Source organism: Leuresthes tenuis, unplaced genomic scaffold (assembly GCF_036924035.1).
Source record: "Leuresthes tenuis unplaced genomic scaffold, fLeuTen1.0.hap1 SCAF_10, whole genome shotgun sequence".
In the NCBI taxonomy this organism is placed as follows: Eukaryota; Metazoa; Chordata; class Actinopteri; order Atheriniformes; family Atherinopsidae; genus Leuresthes; species Leuresthes tenuis.
Genome location: NW_027325364.1, coordinates 5,395,894 through 5,414,727, shown reverse-complemented (window position 1 = coordinate 5,414,727; position 18,834 = coordinate 5,395,894). Strand labels below are relative to the sequence as shown.

At 40.3% G+C, this 18,834-nt stretch overlaps 2 protein-coding genes across 2 annotated transcripts in view; one reads left to right on the top strand and one right to left on the bottom strand.

Annotated features, from left to right (window-relative positions):
- The window catches only part of tmem106ba (transmembrane protein 106Ba), a 470,787-nt gene that overhangs the window by 9,353 nt on the left and 442,600 nt on the right, over window positions 1-18,834 (bottom strand). The gene's annotated exons all lie outside the window — the stretch shown is intronic.
- On the top strand, window positions 1,736-12,668 carry tbx20 (T-box transcription factor 20). Its single transcript, XM_072393668.1, has 8 exons — window positions 1,736-2,160; window positions 2,929-3,166; window positions 3,950-4,114; window positions 5,093-5,201; window positions 7,262-7,420; window positions 9,019-9,095; window positions 10,724-10,836; window positions 11,063-12,668. Exons 1-8 carry the CDS (start codon window positions 2,031-2,033, stop codon window positions 11,389-11,391), a joined length of 1,320 nt encoding a protein of 439 aa, XP_072249769.1. The 5' UTR covers window positions 1,736-2,030; the 3' UTR covers window positions 11,392-12,668.

Below are 18,834 nucleotides of genomic sequence, written 5' to 3'. Positions count from 1 at the left end.
CTTTAATGCCAAAAATAACAATGTGTTAACTGTGCCTGGCTCTATGGGACACACTGTCAAGAGGCTCCTAGTGATAATCAAAGATGATGATGACTCTACAGCCTATCAAACTGACTCTGTGCAACCTTAAATGTTTTGTTAAGTTAGAGGGGCAACTGCGCAGGCAGCTAATTAGCATCCCAGGCATTTTATTAATGTCTCCTTATGTAATCCTTGCTGTGTAGTTAGTTAGGTTTAGGCATTACTACTCAGTTAAAGCAGCACAATTTTCTGGTGAGGTTTAGCCATAAAACTGCCTGGTTAGGATTAGTAATAGATCATACTCAGGTTTGATATACACCACTTCACAGGATTAATCCAGCATGTTCTACAATAGCGCAGAATTGCAGTATTCCTACTTTCACCAGAAACATTAAAATCTTATCCTAAAGGGTCCACTTCTGCCTTGACAAGTGGTGTTAAGTGATAAAATTGAAGGATTTGATGTCATCGTACTAGAAGGAGCTGAGGGAAAATAAACTGTTCCTTCATTAACCTCTGAAATGACCAACTTTTATGCGGCTCAGAACCATCTCAGAAAATGACTTTAGAGGTGCTCACACTCGCATAAACAACCAGCTCCATAGCTGCCATTATTACTAATATACTTAATATCAGATGTGGGAATTAAAGATGTTGGATATCGATCATTTTTGCTCTCTACACTGCCCCTACTGGTCACCTCCAAACTGCATGATCCATGAAACCAACAAAAACACACTTAAAAGTAAGTATATATCAGCGGAAGTCACCTTTTATGATCTCTCTGTTTGTAAGCAGGGCTGTAACCACATTTAGTTCTAATTTCAAATATATAAGAAGATATCTGGAAAGGATTAATGGGTGTAACATGAAATTTAGATAAACAGCAGGTGGCGCTGAGTGTCTCCAGTCTGACCCAGTAAATCCTGAAGGACAGGAATATACAACGATAATTAAACAAATGCTCAAGCCCATATTTTTATAATCAGTTTTGAAGGAAGGAAATGTGAACAACCATTGTACTCAGACAACCTACATTACCTGCAACACCATGAAACTGCAACTTAATTACCAGAGTTAAACATGTAAGCATGATGAGATTGCGTTTTTAAATTAATTTGACCTTTATTTTGGTTTTTAAAAAAGACATAATAACTCAAATGTCCATTTTTTCTTGTGGCATTTATATATGGACCTGACTGCTCTCGCGTGCATTTGTTTCCTTATTGATTCAGCAACATACTTGAATAAGAGTGTATAGTTATCAACATCATCTCAGTCCTGCCACCAATGATCAAATAGCACCATCTTGGGTGAATATCTGCAGAAAAATCTGTTATTGACATCCTGGGGTTGAACATGAGGTCTCCAAATGTAGAGATGATTTTATCTTTTTTAAATTGAGCTATGACAAAAAATTATTACATTTCCCTATGCGTGTAAGTGTAATTTCCTTCTATCATCAGTCCAGCACAGACAATCATAAAATTATCACATCATTCCTTTCAAACCCTCTTTCTACGTCTATTTTGGGTATCTGGCTTTTAAAAAAAAAAGGCTCTGACAGCCTCAGGTTATTTAATTGGCTGCTCGGTATCAGGGCCTGTGTGGGACAGTGGGAGTGTGACGTGGAGGCAGGGGCAGTGATTGGAGGGCAGACTGGAATTATAAGGGGAGGGTGAAGCGGACTGAAGCGTCCCAAAGAGCTGCCGGCCTCAGATGTGACACCCGCACAAGTCTCAGGAGTCAGCCCTTCCAGTCGTTCACCATGAATCCAGCAAGATCCCCAGTTCGGCAGTGACAAGTGTTTCAAAGGTGACACGTATTTATACGCTTAAACGGCCAAAGCGTTTGCACCCAAAGGTCTGAAATCTGGGAGAAACTGTTCGTATTTCCCTGAACTTTTTCGCCTTTCTGTCGCGGGGAGCCAAAGGCAGCTGGTGTTTGTGGAGGATTTCTTTTTTTCTTAAATCGAAGGGGAATATTTTGGTCCAAGACTTTTCACCGACATGGAGTACACGTCATCCCCGAAACCGCAGCTCTCATCCCGGGCAAATGCTTTCTCTATAGCCGCCCTGATGTCCAGCGGGAAGCCCAGTAAGGACAAGGAGGCGGAGGAGAACACCATCAAGCCCCTCGGTAAGATGGAAGAGGGAAGTTTAATGCGAGCTTATTTATTCCTTGAGTTAAGGTTAAATTTGAAAGAAAAAAATCCTGATTATTAATAAAAGTCTTGAGCAACAGCCTCCAAACTCAGTCAGGAAAACGCAAAGAGAAGAAACCGATAGAGTCTGTTTTAGTTTCAGCCTGTTTGCCAGCAGATGATTTCATTATTTAGATATGAACTGCAGCTTTAATGTTTAATTTATTAATGATTTCAAGCATGAAATGGACGCTTTGATTTGGTTAAACAAATAAATCGTGACCGTGTGTTTCCGACAGCGTCGTTTGAATTTTATAAAAGATAAAAATGACCGTTGGATCGTTTTGCTTTACAAAAACTTTTATTTATTTCTAAGTGCCATTTGAAGATTTTAAATTGACACAGTTAAATGATTTTTTTAGGCAATGTGATTTTTATTTTATTTTTAATTAATGGAAAATAATGAATAATAAAAGCGCAGTCAGAGATATTTAACCTTTGTTTTAATTTGAGTGACTGAGGAGAAAGTGGGTTCTTTCAACTATGGATAAAACTACTACAGAAAGTGCAGTGTTAGTTTATTTGACTCAATCTATAAAAAGATGAGTATTCACATTTAGTTTTATGAGCTAAACTTGTTTCTATGACAACAGGCTAACCATAAATTGTATTTTGATCAGACTTTCCTCACGTCAGCACGTCTGTCTGTGATGAAAATAAAACACTCTTGTTCTGCTTGTTTTCTCCACCTTGGAAAAAAAAAGAGCAATTCGTAGAGAAGTCCTCCTGCAACCAGCAGTCTCTGGCTGACCTGTCCTCTCTGGACGGACACGGGGACTTCAGCGGGAGCGCGCCCGCCGTGTGCACGGAGCCGCTCATCCCCACCAATCCCGGCATCCCAAGCGAGGAGATGGCGAAGATCTCCTGCAGCCTGGAGACCAAAGAGCTGTGGGACAAATTCCACGACCTCGGCACTGAGATGATCATCACCAAATCTGGAAGGTAAACTATCTTTCTTTACTTATTATTATTATTATCATCATTATGTGGGTTAAAATAAAAAATATAACCCCATTATCAAAATGAACATATATTGAAAAAAAAAACAGATTTAAAATGAATATGGGATAATGTGGCTTGTGTTTCCGCTGTGTGTGAGACGTTTCCCATCATACAAGCTGTTAGAAAACAGTCAACATTAACAACAAATGCAACGACACGAGCATTAAACCAACAGGCACCTGACCTGAGTTCAGCAGCAGCGCAGTGTGATGCCTCATTGATCTTAGAGCCACACGAAGAAAACACCTCGGGTTCGGACCATAATGGGGCATTAGCGTGCATTTAAAATGATTTAAACACGAATAACTTCATCACGAAATAAGAGGCTATTTTCATGCAAAATGATATTAGTGCACCGTGTAAGCTGCCGCTGAAGACGGTGAGTTCAGAGTAAGAGCAGATAGAACGGACTAAATGAAAAAAGGAAACGCAGATAATAATCAATAAACACGTGCATCGTGCAGATGTCTCCTCGGCATTTTCAATATCCTTTGATCATATATTTTTAGCCTATTTATAAACAATACTCTCCTATAGTTGGAGGAGAAACTTTAGATAAAAAAGGCCTCTGACATGTTTGTTTTCAATAAAACATTAACTATATAACTATATAATAGTATATTTAATTGTTGGATACTTTACACATAAACCTTAAACACATAAACATAATTAGATTAAGCGTTAGTAACAATAATGATAATAATAATAATCTGTCACCATCAGGAGGATGTTTCCAACTATCCGGGTCTCCTTCTCCGGGGTGGACCAGGACTCTAAGTACATCGTGTTGATGGACATCGTCCCCGTGGACAACAAGCGGTACCGGTACGCCTACCACCGCTCCTCCTGGTTGGTAGCCGGCAAGGCCGACCCCCCTCTGCCCGCCAGGTGAACAAACCTTCTTTAACGCGTCCATGTCCAGGTTACACCTGAGGAGGGCAAAACAGAACAATGTGAAAACGTCCAGAACAAAACCACAAAGAAACAGCCGTGTTGTTCATAATGCGGTGGCCTTAGATGTTGAAATATTCACAGGAATGTTTATGTGTATTTGCTAATTTATTTTGCAATAAAGTCACAGTAATGAGTGTCAAAGGCTGTTTCAGTATGGCCTTTTAGGACCAATCCCACATCTGTCAGCACAGATGAACAACACGGAGCCCGTTTGATCTTAAGAGATGAGAGAGGTTAGGCCTATATAATGTTTATTTGAAAAAAATGTGGAGAAAAAAAGAGAACAATTTGTTTCTAATTTGTTTGCTAACCGATAAGCTACATTACAGTCTGGCCTTAAACGACACAGAAAATGAGTGACGGGATTCTGCCTTGCATTTTATATTAAAAATGAGGAACCGCCACCATAAATCTGATTTCATCTTCAACAGGAAGCTTGTCTGAACCTCTGCTGACTAACTGCTTTCACATTATGGATATTTGCAGTTTGGAGGCAGCTTTGAAACAAATTCGTTCAGTCTTTTTTTTTTTGGGTGAAACATCCTTTACAAAACGAAGCCTCCGTTATTTTTTATGCGATTTACCTACACGACGATCCTAACAAGGATCAGTGAGCCTCAACGCGAGGGCATGTCTGTGGTAAAAGTAAGAAAGTGAACCCAATTGTAGTTCTAATTTTGTGAAGGTGACATGCTATAATTTATGTTTTTTATAGTCTTGCTTTATAACAATCCAAAAATAAAATAAAAAAGGTGACATTTTCTCTCCGAAATATCGAGCTGGAATCGGTTGCTAAGCGACAAATTATTTGCCAGTTAGCGGTAATCAGTTCTGCGCGATGATTGGGTTTGACACCTTGGCTTCGAACGCCTCTCAGCCAATCAGAGCTGATGTGTTCTTCCTCTCTGGCAGGTTGTACGTCCATCCGGACTCGCCGTTCACCGGAGAGCAGCTGATGAAGCAAATGGTTTCCTTCGAGAAAGTCAAGCTGACAAACAACGAACTGGACCAACACGGACATGTAAGAGAGCCCTTTCCTTTTCCTGTCTAATGACCCTGAAAGGTAACAACAGCAGGTGACGTTTTAGCTAGTCCCAGTTATCAGTAATGCGCTACTTATGGAGGCCTCACTGCTCTGAGAATAGCTTCTCGGCTGTGTTTATGACCCCGTCTTCATAGGCCACATCACAGCAACAAATCCAGCTGAACCAATTATTTTACGTATTTGAAATTGGTAGGCTACAGAACAAGTTTCAAGGTTCAGTTGGATTTGTAATTCGCTGTTAAATGTGACACGTTATGGGCTTAAGTACGGAAATGGATCAATGCCCATGTACTAATATTCAAAATCCACCTCTCCGAATACATTCTTTTGTCTTCCCAGCATAAATAAAAGGTGGCAGTGACATTTTAATTATAGTAACCCACCTGGCTCAAGGGAATTGTTCATTTAATCCTCCTTTCACTCAAGGTATCATTACGAGGGCAAGCGTTGGCCAGAAAAAACACCCATACCACCTAAAACACATTGAGCTTCTATCTATTAATTGGCCAACAGTAAGACACTGTCTGGGAAAACAGTAACTATTATCTTAAAGAGCGGGTACACTTTTTTTCAGTCCCAAAATAATCTGATGATGTACACTGAGGCATCCAAAACAAATGTACAATATGATGAACCACAAATCCCTTTTATTTATATCACTTTTGTCAGTTTCTGTTCCACCCAACTTTTTTAGGTTTCTGAATATTTTAAGTATATACCATTAGTTAGATTATGGTATATATATATATATATGTATATATATATATACATATATATATACACAATAGATAATGCTATAACAATTCGTTTTATTAAAACATTTACATAATTCTCACTAAATTAGAATAGAATATTTTATTAAATACTCTAATAAAATATAAATTAAATGGAAAACATTTAGTTTTCCCAGTTTACGCATTTAACGGGACTTTTTTCTGTAAATGTTTATGTGCAATTGAAGCCTGGAAATTTTTAAAAAGAAAAATCTTTTGCAAGCCAAAACAATGACATAAACTAAGCATTTTTGTTAGCCAGCTTCTTTGGCTAATTCATTAATGATAATTTAGTTTCAATGAGAGAAATACTTTAACATTAGTTAAAATAAACATTTTAAAACGGAGGGAAGCAGACTGCAGCAGATATTAAATCATTACCAACTAATGCCTTTAAAACGTGTTTAAACTGACAGAAAATAATGGGATTTTAATTAAATCCAAAAGAAGTTGTGGAGTTTTTGAGCTTCAGATTGTGCCTATTTATCAAATTTTCAAATATCAGCTACGTTGAAGCTCTCGCAGGACTTCTTGTACATATTTACTCAGAATCTAGGACTGAATGTTAATACTTGAGCAAGTATTCAAACAGAGCAATGTTAAGCAGAATGAGTTTAGCTTTAATTACGGGAATTATGTTTGGCTCAGAGGGTGGATGATGTGCCACTTTCTTTTCTCTTTTTCTTTTTTTTTAAATAAAGACAGAAATCAATTACAGATAGATTTTCACATCTTCTGAAGCCACTGACTGCAGAGCTGTACTTTCGTTGAGTGATTTAAAGATAAAGCTGGTCACATTTTATATTTTTGAGAGTGAAAACGAGAAAAGAAAGAAGTCTGTCCGCCCTTTGTTTCCTAATGAAGACACATCTTGGGTCACGGAATGTAACTCAGGGAAGAAGTACTGATGGCCAGGATTTCTAGCATCAGGCTGGCGTGTGTGTGTGTGCACGTTTGTGTGTGCACGTTGTAACGAAGGGGCATCTCAGCCGATACAACAGTGTGGCTCACGGATGCGTTTTGCGGATCCCTGTGACACAGAGGAATAAGATACGGCTTTAAATTGACAGATGTTACTTGATTTATTGATTTTTATCTATCATTGATCATTGTTGGCAATAAGAAAAACATAACAGATCACCTCCAGAGAGGACCTTTAATTCTTTTGAGCATACCGGACGTGACCTTGATTTTGATGTACAGTTTTTATCCCAGCTGGGCTGTACGTCATCATCCGATTTATGCTCTCCTCGTCCTCTGCAGATCATCCTCAACTCCATGCACAAGTATCAGCCACGGGTCCACATCATAAAGAAGAAGGACCACACCGCCTCACTGCTCAATCTCAAATCTGAGGAGTTTCGCACCTTCGTCTTCGTTGAGACCGTCTTCACCGCCGTAACAGCGTATCAGAACCAGCTGGTGAGTGAAAATCAAGATGTGGGTTAAAAGTCTCTCTCTAAGCTATTCTTTTGGTTCTCATGAAATTCTAAAATCTATAAAAATGGATTGATGTTTTTGAGCTTTCGAGTAAACCAAACAAATCTTATAAACTCTTGGAGGATTTTTCATCCTTGTATTTTTTAAAACTGAGCCTGAAAGTGCCGCCTGGACCAGAGGACCGTGAGATACCAGGCGACCGCCACGAATCATCAGTTTACATTTATTTTGTGCGGCACAAAAATTATATAATATAATCTGTGAAAGAATTAATTAATTTGAGATAAATTCGCCGTTCACCTTCGTGCACATTCAGTGCTCCAAACCCAGAGGCCGTCACAGGTGCTTAATCTGAGCTTTTTTAGGTTCTTTTGATGTTGTTAATCAAATGATCAACGCTTGTTTTATTTCTAAATAATAGAGTAGTGGTTGTGTTCTTACTGGCTTCCTAAAAAAAGTAGCCTGTACCTGGTTGTAGGAAAACTGTGTAGCGCCCCCAAGTGTGCAGATACTGACGCCTAAAATTTCTCACAAACCTGTCAAATGCAGCTACAAATATGTGAAATTGACAATTATAAGCGTTTCCTTTTTCAGTTTATAAAAACATGTCATTTTTCAACATTACTGGCTTCGTACTTTTACATATTAACCGTAAGACAGAAAGTGTGTGAACTAGTAGAAGGAAAACTTACATGTTTTACAAAGATACAGTTTTGCAACTTGTCAAGAATTAAATAAAAGGTCAAACCAAAGCAGATCGTGCTTTAAAGCACCTATATCTTTATGGAGACACAAGAAGTAATCGTCTTCGCCTCTAAAACGTTTTTTTCCCCAAAGCGTGTACTGAATAAGGAAAAAGGTGTTTTAAGCATGCAGCTCTGTATCAGCTGCAGAAGCAGGTTTTTCAGGTTAGTGGCAGGAACATCTGACTGTCTAGAATTGTCCAAGTTTGACCTGTGGTGACCAGTGAAGACCTCTTCCGATATTTTTTGCCCTTTAATTTTGACGTATCTGTTTCTTGTTGTCTCCGTTTGTCCGTACAGTACAAACATTCTCTGTGTTGATCTATTTGTCGTTTAATAAGTGCAGATCTAGCTGCTGTCTGTCTTGGCCAGGACACTCTCGTTAAAGAGTTTAAAGTCTCAATCTCAAGGTTGAATTAAGATAAATTTAATAAAGATAAACTTTGTACTTCAGGTTTATACGTTTAAGGGAACAAGTGTCTCCTTCAGTTAACCTGGAATAAAACTAAGATTTTTTTTTTGTTTTTTATAAAGCATTAGCGAGAACATGCTTTTAATTTTTTCCTTCTAATCTGAAATAAGCATGATTAAGAAAGCTAGAAAACCAGCGTTTTCCACTTTATTCCTACACGTCTCTTGGCCTCCTGCTTGTTTCTCAGCAACAACGAGACGTAAATCAAGACTCGAGTAAATCCTGGGCAAAGGAGACACATGGAGTCTCACGCTGGAACAGAAAAGATAAAGACAGATAAATAATGGTTTCATGAAAGAAAGAAAAGGAGAAGAAAACCCGGCCGACCTGACTTGTTTTGCTGTCCTCCCGCTTTGTTTTCCCAGATAACCAAACTGAAAATTGACAGCAACCCGTTTGCCAAAGGCTTCCGGGACTCCTCGCGGCTGACAGACATGGAGAGGTACTGGGGATTCTGGGTTCTGCACTGTTTACTTCTGCTCCGTCTGGCCAATAAGATACACGAGGAGGAGAGTTTGATATCTACAGTTGCTGCTCGTTAATAACAACAGTGTTTATTTCACTCCACTCTTGTCTATTTTCTTCTTTTTCCATCTATTTTTAAATCTATCATTTTTTTTCTTTTTATTGTTCTCTTTTTCTTTGCACTGTTCTTTCCGCATTCTTTAACCCCCTTTGTTCCTCTCCTTGTTGCTCCTTTGCCCCGCTGCTCATCTCTTCGTCCCTTCACTCACTTACTTCCTTTGTAGTGTTTTCATCTGACTTTCTCTCTTGCTATATTCTCTACTTTTATTTTACACTTTGCACAAAAGAGACGAGTCTCACACAAACACAGAGAAACAAATTCCACTCCAAAGGATTTCTGTGAAGCTGCCAAAACACACACACACACTCACACACTTCTCGTAATTCCCGATTCCGGCACTATGGCCAAAATCAGCTGACAAAATAAAACCATCTGCTCATTTACCTCAATCAAAGATCCCAAACAGAGACCGCCGAAACCCAGCCAGACTTCCCCCCGCCCTTCCCCCTCCTGCTCCGTCTTCTTCTCTGTCTTTCTCTTTTTGAGGGCTGTGAATTAGACCTGATCAATTGATCTTCGGGAGCTGCAGAAATCACATTAGTCTGGAGTCGGCCACTGCACTAAAACACACTGTAATTCAATTGGCTGCACTGACTGATTGAAACCAGCATGCCCCGCCCCGCCCTCCCCCCCGTCCTTACTTCCCTCCCTCCCTGTCATGCATTGTGGGAGTTTGCTGTGGCCTCTGCGCCGCAGGGGCCCCGTCGCTGATAAAAACACACACATTTGTACTCCTCTGCTGACAGATATTGCACTTTCCTAACCTAATTGGAGCAGTGGCGGCTGCAGAGGGGGGGCTGCTAATGTGGACGCATGGCTCTCATGATGCAGACCACTTGCCTGTCCACTCACACTCACACATGAACACTCACTGCCTCCCCCAACAATTTGTGTCATAGTGTTTGAGAAGTGCTGTCTGACAAGACCCAAATGAGCTAATGCACTTTGTGGGATAGCGAACACACACACGACAAAATCTACATACTGTCTGCGCTAACATGGACACACAGTGTGGGGACGCAGCCACACAGAGACGAAACAAACCTGTGAATTAAAATATCTCCTGACAGCGTCGGACACATGCATCAAAGCTGCCAAAATACTGACACTTTGTTATGGTGTTTAGTACATTTTTAAAACAACTTGATTATAGAGAAGAAAATGTATTTACTTTTAAAAATGGAAAACAAGCAACTGTCAGTGAGGAATAAAAAATGTTTTTTTAAAAATTGTGATTTTTACAGTTTATTTGTTCAAATTTGATCTTGTGACACCGTACTTATGTTGTCAGACGCTGCTGTCATAGTTGCATCAGCCTTGAAATACTGAAAATCTCTACTAGGTCAGAAATGTTTACGTGCATGTGCTTTAATTGCAGACTTTCTTATATGCACGTTAAACCTATGACTACAGCTGCATTTCTAAATGTCTAAAAGGAAGCAAAGAGATTTATTTTGGGGCTGTCTCTTTGGCTTTTGCTGCAGGGAAAGTGTTGAGAATCTGATCCACAAGCACTCCTACGCCCGGTCACCGATCCGGACCTACGCTGGTGACGAGGAGAACCTGAGCGAGGACGGACACTCCACACACAGCAGAGGTGAGCGGCGCTCACACACACACACACACACACAACAAAGAATCTGCGAAGGGACACGGGTTGTGATGGGGAAAACATGATGGTGATAACATCAAGTGGGTTTGCAACAACATTCGATCTCTATACTACAGCCAATGAGATATCAGTTTTGGGTCTTTTTATTGGATTTTTTGCAAGCCTCATTTTAATTTTAAATTTTTTTAAATTTACCTCTCACCCTCTGCAGGTTCAGCATTCACAGCCTCGGACAACCTTTCCCTGAGCTCCTGGGTCACCACCACCTCTGGCTTTTCAGGCTTCCAGCACCCACAGTCCCTGTCGGCCATGGGCACCGGCACTGCCTCCTTGCCCCACCCCATCCAGGGCTCCCTGCCCCCCTACAGCCGGTTAGGCATGCCGCTGACGCCCACCGCTCTCGCTGGAACCATGCAGGGCAGCGGGCCGTCCTTCCCCTCCTTCCACATGCCCCGCTACCACCACTACTTCCAGCAGGGGCCCTACGCAGCCATTCAGGGACTCCGCCACTCTTCCACGGTCATGACACCCTTTGTATGACTCGGTCTTGCAGAGGAGATGACCGAACCTCGCTCTGACGCTCACCTCTGATACGGTGCAACAAGTTATTTCTCCGCTCTGGCTCACCTTTCCCTCTGCTCTGTGTAAATAGTTCACCTGCAGCGAGTGAGGTGACACGAAGAGGATGTGGCAAACCGACAGTAAATTTGAGACAAACTGTGGCACCCCCCTTTAGGACCAGCAAATCCTCCTATGAACACTTTAGAGACTCTGTAAAAAGACAGAAGACCTCAATACAAACTATGAAATCTGATGAAAGACGAAAACATGTGCATGCTTTATCTCAGCCCTGGAAGAACACAATGCGGATCCTCAAATCATTTTAACAATAAGTGGAGATCCCCGTCTCCCACAGTTGCTATTGGCAACAGGATCTCCACCAAGACTTTTGAAGATGGCAGACTGCCGTGTGATCCTTCAACATGACTCTCACTGTGTTGGACCACTGAGGTTCAAACTGAACATTTCAGTATGAAAGACGGGCAGAAGCAGCCATCTCTGCTATGTTTGAGAAAGTCAGCCATATGTACATTTCAGAGTTACAACCCCACACTTTACAGAAGAGAACGTCAAAAGTGTCAATCCATTGTACAAAGAACATGAACCGATGCATTTACTCACTGTAGACTTAAAAAGAAAAACATAAGTGATAGGACGCATGCTGACTGCAGTAGACAAACACACTGGATAACTTTATATGGCATAACACAGTGTTAAGGTGCTCTCCTGTGAAAAGGTGACTGAGTTTTCTGCTTTGCGTACGAGGTTGCTCACATCAGGCCGAGGGTGCAAAGTAAAGACCATGAATGTATTATAACAGCTGGAAAGTGGCCATTTTACATATTTTAAACATGCACAGAAAATATCCCCACAGACGATCAACACAGACCAAGTTGATTATTTCTCCTTCGAGCTAGAATTTTAAATCCAATCTGAGCAGTAAAATTAGAACATTTCAGTCTTCTTTATTGCGAAATCGAGAAGCATAAGCAGAACGTAGCAGAAAGCTAAGGCCAAAACAACAAATACAACCACCCTAAGTAAAAAGAAAATCAATTACTAAATAAATGGCTGCAAAACTCATCTCGGCTTTCACATCAGAGCTCAGAAGTAATAATTAACACACGTAAGAGGGAAAACCAAAAAGCCTATGATGGACACTAATCTGAGGAGAAACAGATGCATTCAGCTGGATGGGGATTTCCTACAGACTCTGCAGTCCAACCAGCAGCATGAGGGTAAAAACTAAAGTCAGCAGGCAGAAAAGTTGGTTTGTTCTGACCTGCTGACCTGAAAATACGTTGTATAATCGTCACTTTCTGGTGTGACCAGGCCTCAACCAGTTCAAAAACATTCATTTTATCATCATTTTAGTTTATTTATTTTTTATTCCGATCAGTGAATGAAACTTCAAGGTCAGTTTTCACGGGTCTGATACAGGCTGAACACTCCAACTCCAACTGGTTTTCAGGCACCTGCAGCCTTTCAGCAGCGAGCCTGCAGCAGGTGAGCTGATTCATGGTCGACTCGCTGTGTGTCGACAGGGCGTCCACACCTGCAAGTAATGGTTCTGTGAGGCCTCTTTCAGAGCACACAGGGAGGAGGAGGCTGCAAATGCCCACTCACTCTCAGTAATGCTAACTCACCTGTGTGCTTATTTATTTGAAAAGCTTTAAATATAGAATCAGCGCCAAGGACTCAATCTCTACGAGTTTAATCCCTTCTCATTCCTAAATTTTTTTAAAATTAAAAAGATAAATCATAAACCATTAAGATGCTTTTAGGTCAGTGTGTACTTAAAAACCAGAGGAACATCTACCTGAAGAGCTGAATTTATAACAGTGGGAGATCATTTCTCTGGAGCAGGTCAGAATATTTGAAAAACAACTTGCAGAAATGGAGTAATTTGACAGCAAGGCAGAACATTTTCATTTTTCAGCTTTTTGCATGAAACAGAAGCACCTAAATTATAACACGGGGGCGTAAGCTTCATTAAAGGGTTCACTTCTACTGCCTGACGAACAGATTACTGAACTGTAAAGAAGAGCTGATTAAACAAACACTGTAAATGACTTCTGACTTTTTCCATCACATGAGAGCCTGTCGGAGCAGAATATGGACGTGAATGTTGCACGTTACTGATTTTATCTCGTGTTTAGTAAGCAGAACAAGTTGCTTTTTTTCATTTTAGACCTTTTTCTGATGTACAGTCTGAACTGAATGTTGGTTTCCATAATTGTAAATGTTAAAACACTTCTGAGTCTCGATTTACCACTGAAAAGAATCTCCTTTTGAGAATGTTTAGTTTCCTTTTTTTATGCCATAATCTGAATACGACACCCTACGAGATTGTGTTTTGATGATTTTTAAGTGCAATATATTTATTTTGCTCTCTGGAAATAATGTGTAATGTACTATGCCACATTTAAAAAAGTTATTTGTAAACCATGAGAAATATATCTATCACCACCCAGACACTGAGTGCTCTTTGTTTTATTTCATTCCACTTATTGAAAATGTGCTCTCGAGCAATGAGGTTTTTGGATCACGAACATTCAAAGCAAGTTGTCTCTTTCATAAGAAATGCAAACAGCATTCTGTAAATTTTGAAGCCTTATCAAGCGATAAGCTTCCTCAGCATATCCTACAGCGCCACCTTGTGGACAGTCTGTCTCATATCTCCACTTTCTCCATATTGTTTCACCAGCTCAAGCGTAACCTTAAAATATTTTACAAGATCCACATGATTTAAGCAGTCATATCGATTTAAAAGCAGTAGCACCACAGGTCTAAAGACTAACTTTTACCGGTGCAAAACATTTGTGCAGAGAGTGTTTAGACCACGTAATACTTAGAAATATATTTAACCAAAACAACTGTAAACTGCAGATGTCAGGATCAGTCCTTACGAGGAAAAGGTTGAAGTTATGATGCAACTCAGGTGGTCTTTTCTTTGATAAACAATGCGACCAGTTTGCTTGGTGAATGAATTACAAAAATGAGTCAGATTATTTCTGAAAACTGAGGTCGTCAACAGCTTAGTCGCACACAAAGGTCACTTTCTGTCAAAAGTCTACAATAAAAATAGGGATGAAGGTTACTTTATAAACCTGCTGATTTATAAACTAATTAAATGACTTAATACTGGAAAGAAAAATAGGGGCAGTGGCTCCTGTCATAGCTTGACTGGGCCACTGTCCTTGTTACAGTATACATGCACCAGGGCCAAATCAAGCTAGTGACCATGATGGACATTTTGCTGCCCCCAACTTCTGCTGTAGGAGATCATTGCACATGTAAGTGTGGCTGAATTCACTGCACAGACGTTGACTTTCAGTTATCTGAATGGTGCTTTTGTCAAAGATTTTATTCGAACAGTCTTAATTGGCTGAATTTTAGTCTTCTGATACATTAGAAAAATATGTGATACACAGAAAATATGTGAATGAGAGCAGCTTGTTGGGAGGTTTAATATACACTTGCACATTAAAGATGCAAAAATATGGAACTTTAGAGCATGTTCACGGTACTATTTAGGCCTGTTTGACTTTAGTTGAGCGTACACGTGTAAGATCTAACCTCATTGTCTGGGTGTGTTAATACAGATTTGATTTGGTTTAATTTCAATATTACTGTGACAGAGATGAGAAAAAAAAATAAAAATCAGCAAATTACTGCCACTGAAGAACGGCTGACCAAAAGCTAAACTAGTGGTTACGTCATTAAAAACAACATTTTCTATCACTTCACTACTTTAAATAATCCTGAGCAAAAACACAGTTATCCACAGTTACTGCTGTTTGAGTAATATTTTTAAAAAGCACGATGTCCTGCTGTTTTAAGTGAATATGTGTTTATTTTGCATACAGTTTATTCTTTAAGGTAAACAAGTCCTCAAAGTAACACTAAGAATGTGCTAGAAAAAAGTAGGCACCTAAGCCGTCATCTTGATCCTGTTCTTATACCGGGACCATAACGCCTTTAACAAATGCGTCAGGAATTCTTGGATTACAAGGATAAAGGCATATAAAATGATAGCACTCTTTGTGGCTTTCGTTTTGTCTTGGGACTTGCACAAAAATGTGAATATCACCAGAGAGCAAAACATCATCGTAGGACTTGAAGCAGATGTCTGAATGGGAAAAAATGTCCATTTATTATCAGAGATCAGATAAAACAAACACAATGTAAAGGAAAAAAAGATTAAGTTCCAGAGCCAGAAGAATACACCCGTTATGTGCATTATTGACTTGGATACACACACTTATACATATAAACACACACAGTCTTCTATCACCAGAGCCATCAGCCGCCACCGCAGACGAACTGACGGATCGATGGCTGGACGTTAGTCACCGTTTCACCAGGAAGAAGGCACTACTTCTGCCTGATAAGAATCGGTTACATCCTTCGAAAATAAATAAATAAACAAATAAATAACATCCAGTGTGGCTCTGATTCGATTAAAGGGAGAAGGGAAGGGCAAGGCAAGCCACCATGAGGTATGGCCCAACAAATTGGAGCTAACAGTTGGGCCAGAGAGTCCATTTTGGGGCATAATTTACACAGTGAGGAGCATGAGCTGAATCTAATGTCATTTCCATCAATTTTGCATTTTGGCCCTTTTTCCTTCCCTCAGGCTTTTAGCGGTCATTTGAATCATCTGCTGGAGGACAGCCGGCAAGCATTACCATGTCAAAGACGACATTTAGCACAGCAGCAGAGTGAGAGGTGGTTCTTTATGGTGTGGTGACTGGCTGCAGCATGGTATTGTGAAACCACTGCTGAGCCATCAAGGAAATGGCTAACAATATGCTAATAGGTTAAGAGTACAGAATAGTCCCAGACAAGCTACTTAATGGATGTTTTATCTGCAGGTCAGGAGTCTCATCAGCTCCAATCTCTCCTGACAAGACGTGCCAAGTCAAATTTAGCGATAAAGTGCTTTTAACAAACAGGCTACAAAATGCTTCAGGCAGGACAAAGGACACGGACACACAGAAGAGCTTGTGGTGAAATGTGAAACCAGCTGGCAAACAATGGAAAATCATTTACGGAGAAATGCAGCTTGAAAACAAAGTTGTCGGAGGACAAACAGAGTTGACAGGACTTCCTGAAAAAGCTCAAACTAATCTGCTCCCGGGACAATTTCTTCTCGAATGTAGATGATTTTGCTCAAGGTTTCTGTGCCCTAATGCAGTCTGAAACCAAGGCGGTTGGAGTGGATTTCAAAATTCTTCAAATATATTTATTTTAGGCAATACTCAGTTACCAGGTTGGATAAAATCTGTTTTCATTGGTCATCTTCATTTCTTTTCCTTTACTGCTCCCTTCTGAAGAAACATTTTCCACACATTATAGCATAAAGGGTTAAAGGAAGATGTAAGGCTCAGATTCCATACAAGCATGGTCAAACATAAGGTTTGAGTCAGCAGGGATGTAGAGAGCCACACAAAGTCATGATGTGAGAAAGGTTAAACCACCCAACAGTATACAGGACTGAGAGAGAAGCGCTACCTTAAACAGCTGCATCATAAAAATGCAGCTTTACTATCAAAGCACACTTTGAAATACTCCTTAACACTTCAGTTTGCCAGTAGGAGGCAGTAAACTCATTTGTCCCCATATGTAGTCCTTTAAAAGCTGCTGTTTTACTCACCAAGCAGTCAACCTGGAAGCATTAGTGCTCCTGTAGGCCGAGTAGATTTACTATGAAACACAGCCAGATAAATCCAATCTAACATGCAACATATTCATCCCCCTTGACAACTGTCAAAGTTTATACCAAAGGCTAAAATCAATATTGAGATGTTTTCTCTTCTGAAATAACAAATGTAGGAGACATTTTTATCAGTTCAGTTTTAGTTTCCTGGTGCATTCACAGCAGTAAAGCTTTATGGTCAGCAGTGAGTGCTTTACTGGGTTGTTATTTTCTGGGTTACGCCTCACAGGGCACATACAGGCTGTCTGATATTACTGGTGAAAGGTTTTCCAGCCACATGCTGCTTGGTGCTTGTTTGAAACAATACCTGGGGCTCAAACATATTCCCACCTCCTCGGTACGATTTTATCGAGATCATTAATAATGACTAATTGTTATTTGCTAACAAAGCATCACACTAGATAAGCCACAGTAAACTGTCAACTGTAATTAAGACTGAGTAAAATGGGCTTTTGAGGCTGCAACTTACTATTTTTCTTATTTTATAAAAATAAATATTTTAAGATTTTGTTATGTTTGACTAAGAAAAGCATCAGATCCGTTTGCAGTTAAGTGTGGTTAGCTTGAAATATAACTGTTATCTTATTGAGTTCTGTCCTTTGGGAACTGTCAAAATTGTTTAAGCGATGCATAAAGTGAAATGTACCTAATGGATTTTTGGTTTGAAAATACTAGAAAACTTTAAATGCCTTGCAAATTATAGTCAAAAGGTTTCAACAAAAGCAAAGCTGCCTCATTTAATTCTCCTGTTATGTCTGACCAACAGTCCAAAGAACAAATACATACATTTTCCTGTCATGTATAACAAAGAAAAGCATAACATATTCTGCATAAAAAACACCAACTACAGAAGTTATTCAGCTGTGTGACAAATCAGATTAACTCCAAATGCAATACTTTCTAAATAATGTCATGCATTTCTTCCACTGACAAACATTAGCAGTTGCAGTGATGCATCTCCAGAAACACCTGGCCTGCAATGTGCAGACACCCTTTACTGCAGGGCACTTATACTGAGAGCATGTGCTGCAGTGTATCACCATCCCATCCTCGCAGGTGTCACCCTCCATCTCTCCTCCCCATCGTTCCCCTGTTCGCCTAATAAACTCAGTCTGTCTCCTCTTTCTCTGCACCGTGGCAGGTGTCCAGCCCAACTGCTGCCTCCAAAAGGACAACAAGGCCTGATAGCAGGGAAACAGGAGCAAGCCGACTGCATAACAAGGACTTATTATGATGATGAAATGTCCTACACGGACCCAAACACCCTCTTGGAGAAATCTTTCCCACTGATAAGGGGAGTCTAACCCTCACCCCAGAGCTTCTTAGAGGAGGAGGGGACGGGAGGGGTTCTAACCTGATTGGATCTGTGGCTCAGAGGGGGCACATGTAACAAAATCAAATGGCCGTCAAGCTGCTGTCATGCATAATTAATTGGACCTACTACAACCAACTACACAAAAATCCATGGTCATTTGATTAGGGGGTTTTGGAGGACTCTGAAGTGCATCGCTGTCTGAGCTACTTCCCCGCTCACCTCTCTATCTGCAAGGATGGTGTCAGAGAGACTTCAGCCTGCCCAAGTTTGACTTTAACATCCAGCAGAAGCAAATCTCAAACTTTCACTGAGGCTCTTGGTGAAACTCGCAGGCCTTTTGATGGTAGGACCCCTTCTTTAAAAAGTCATCACAGGATCAATGCAC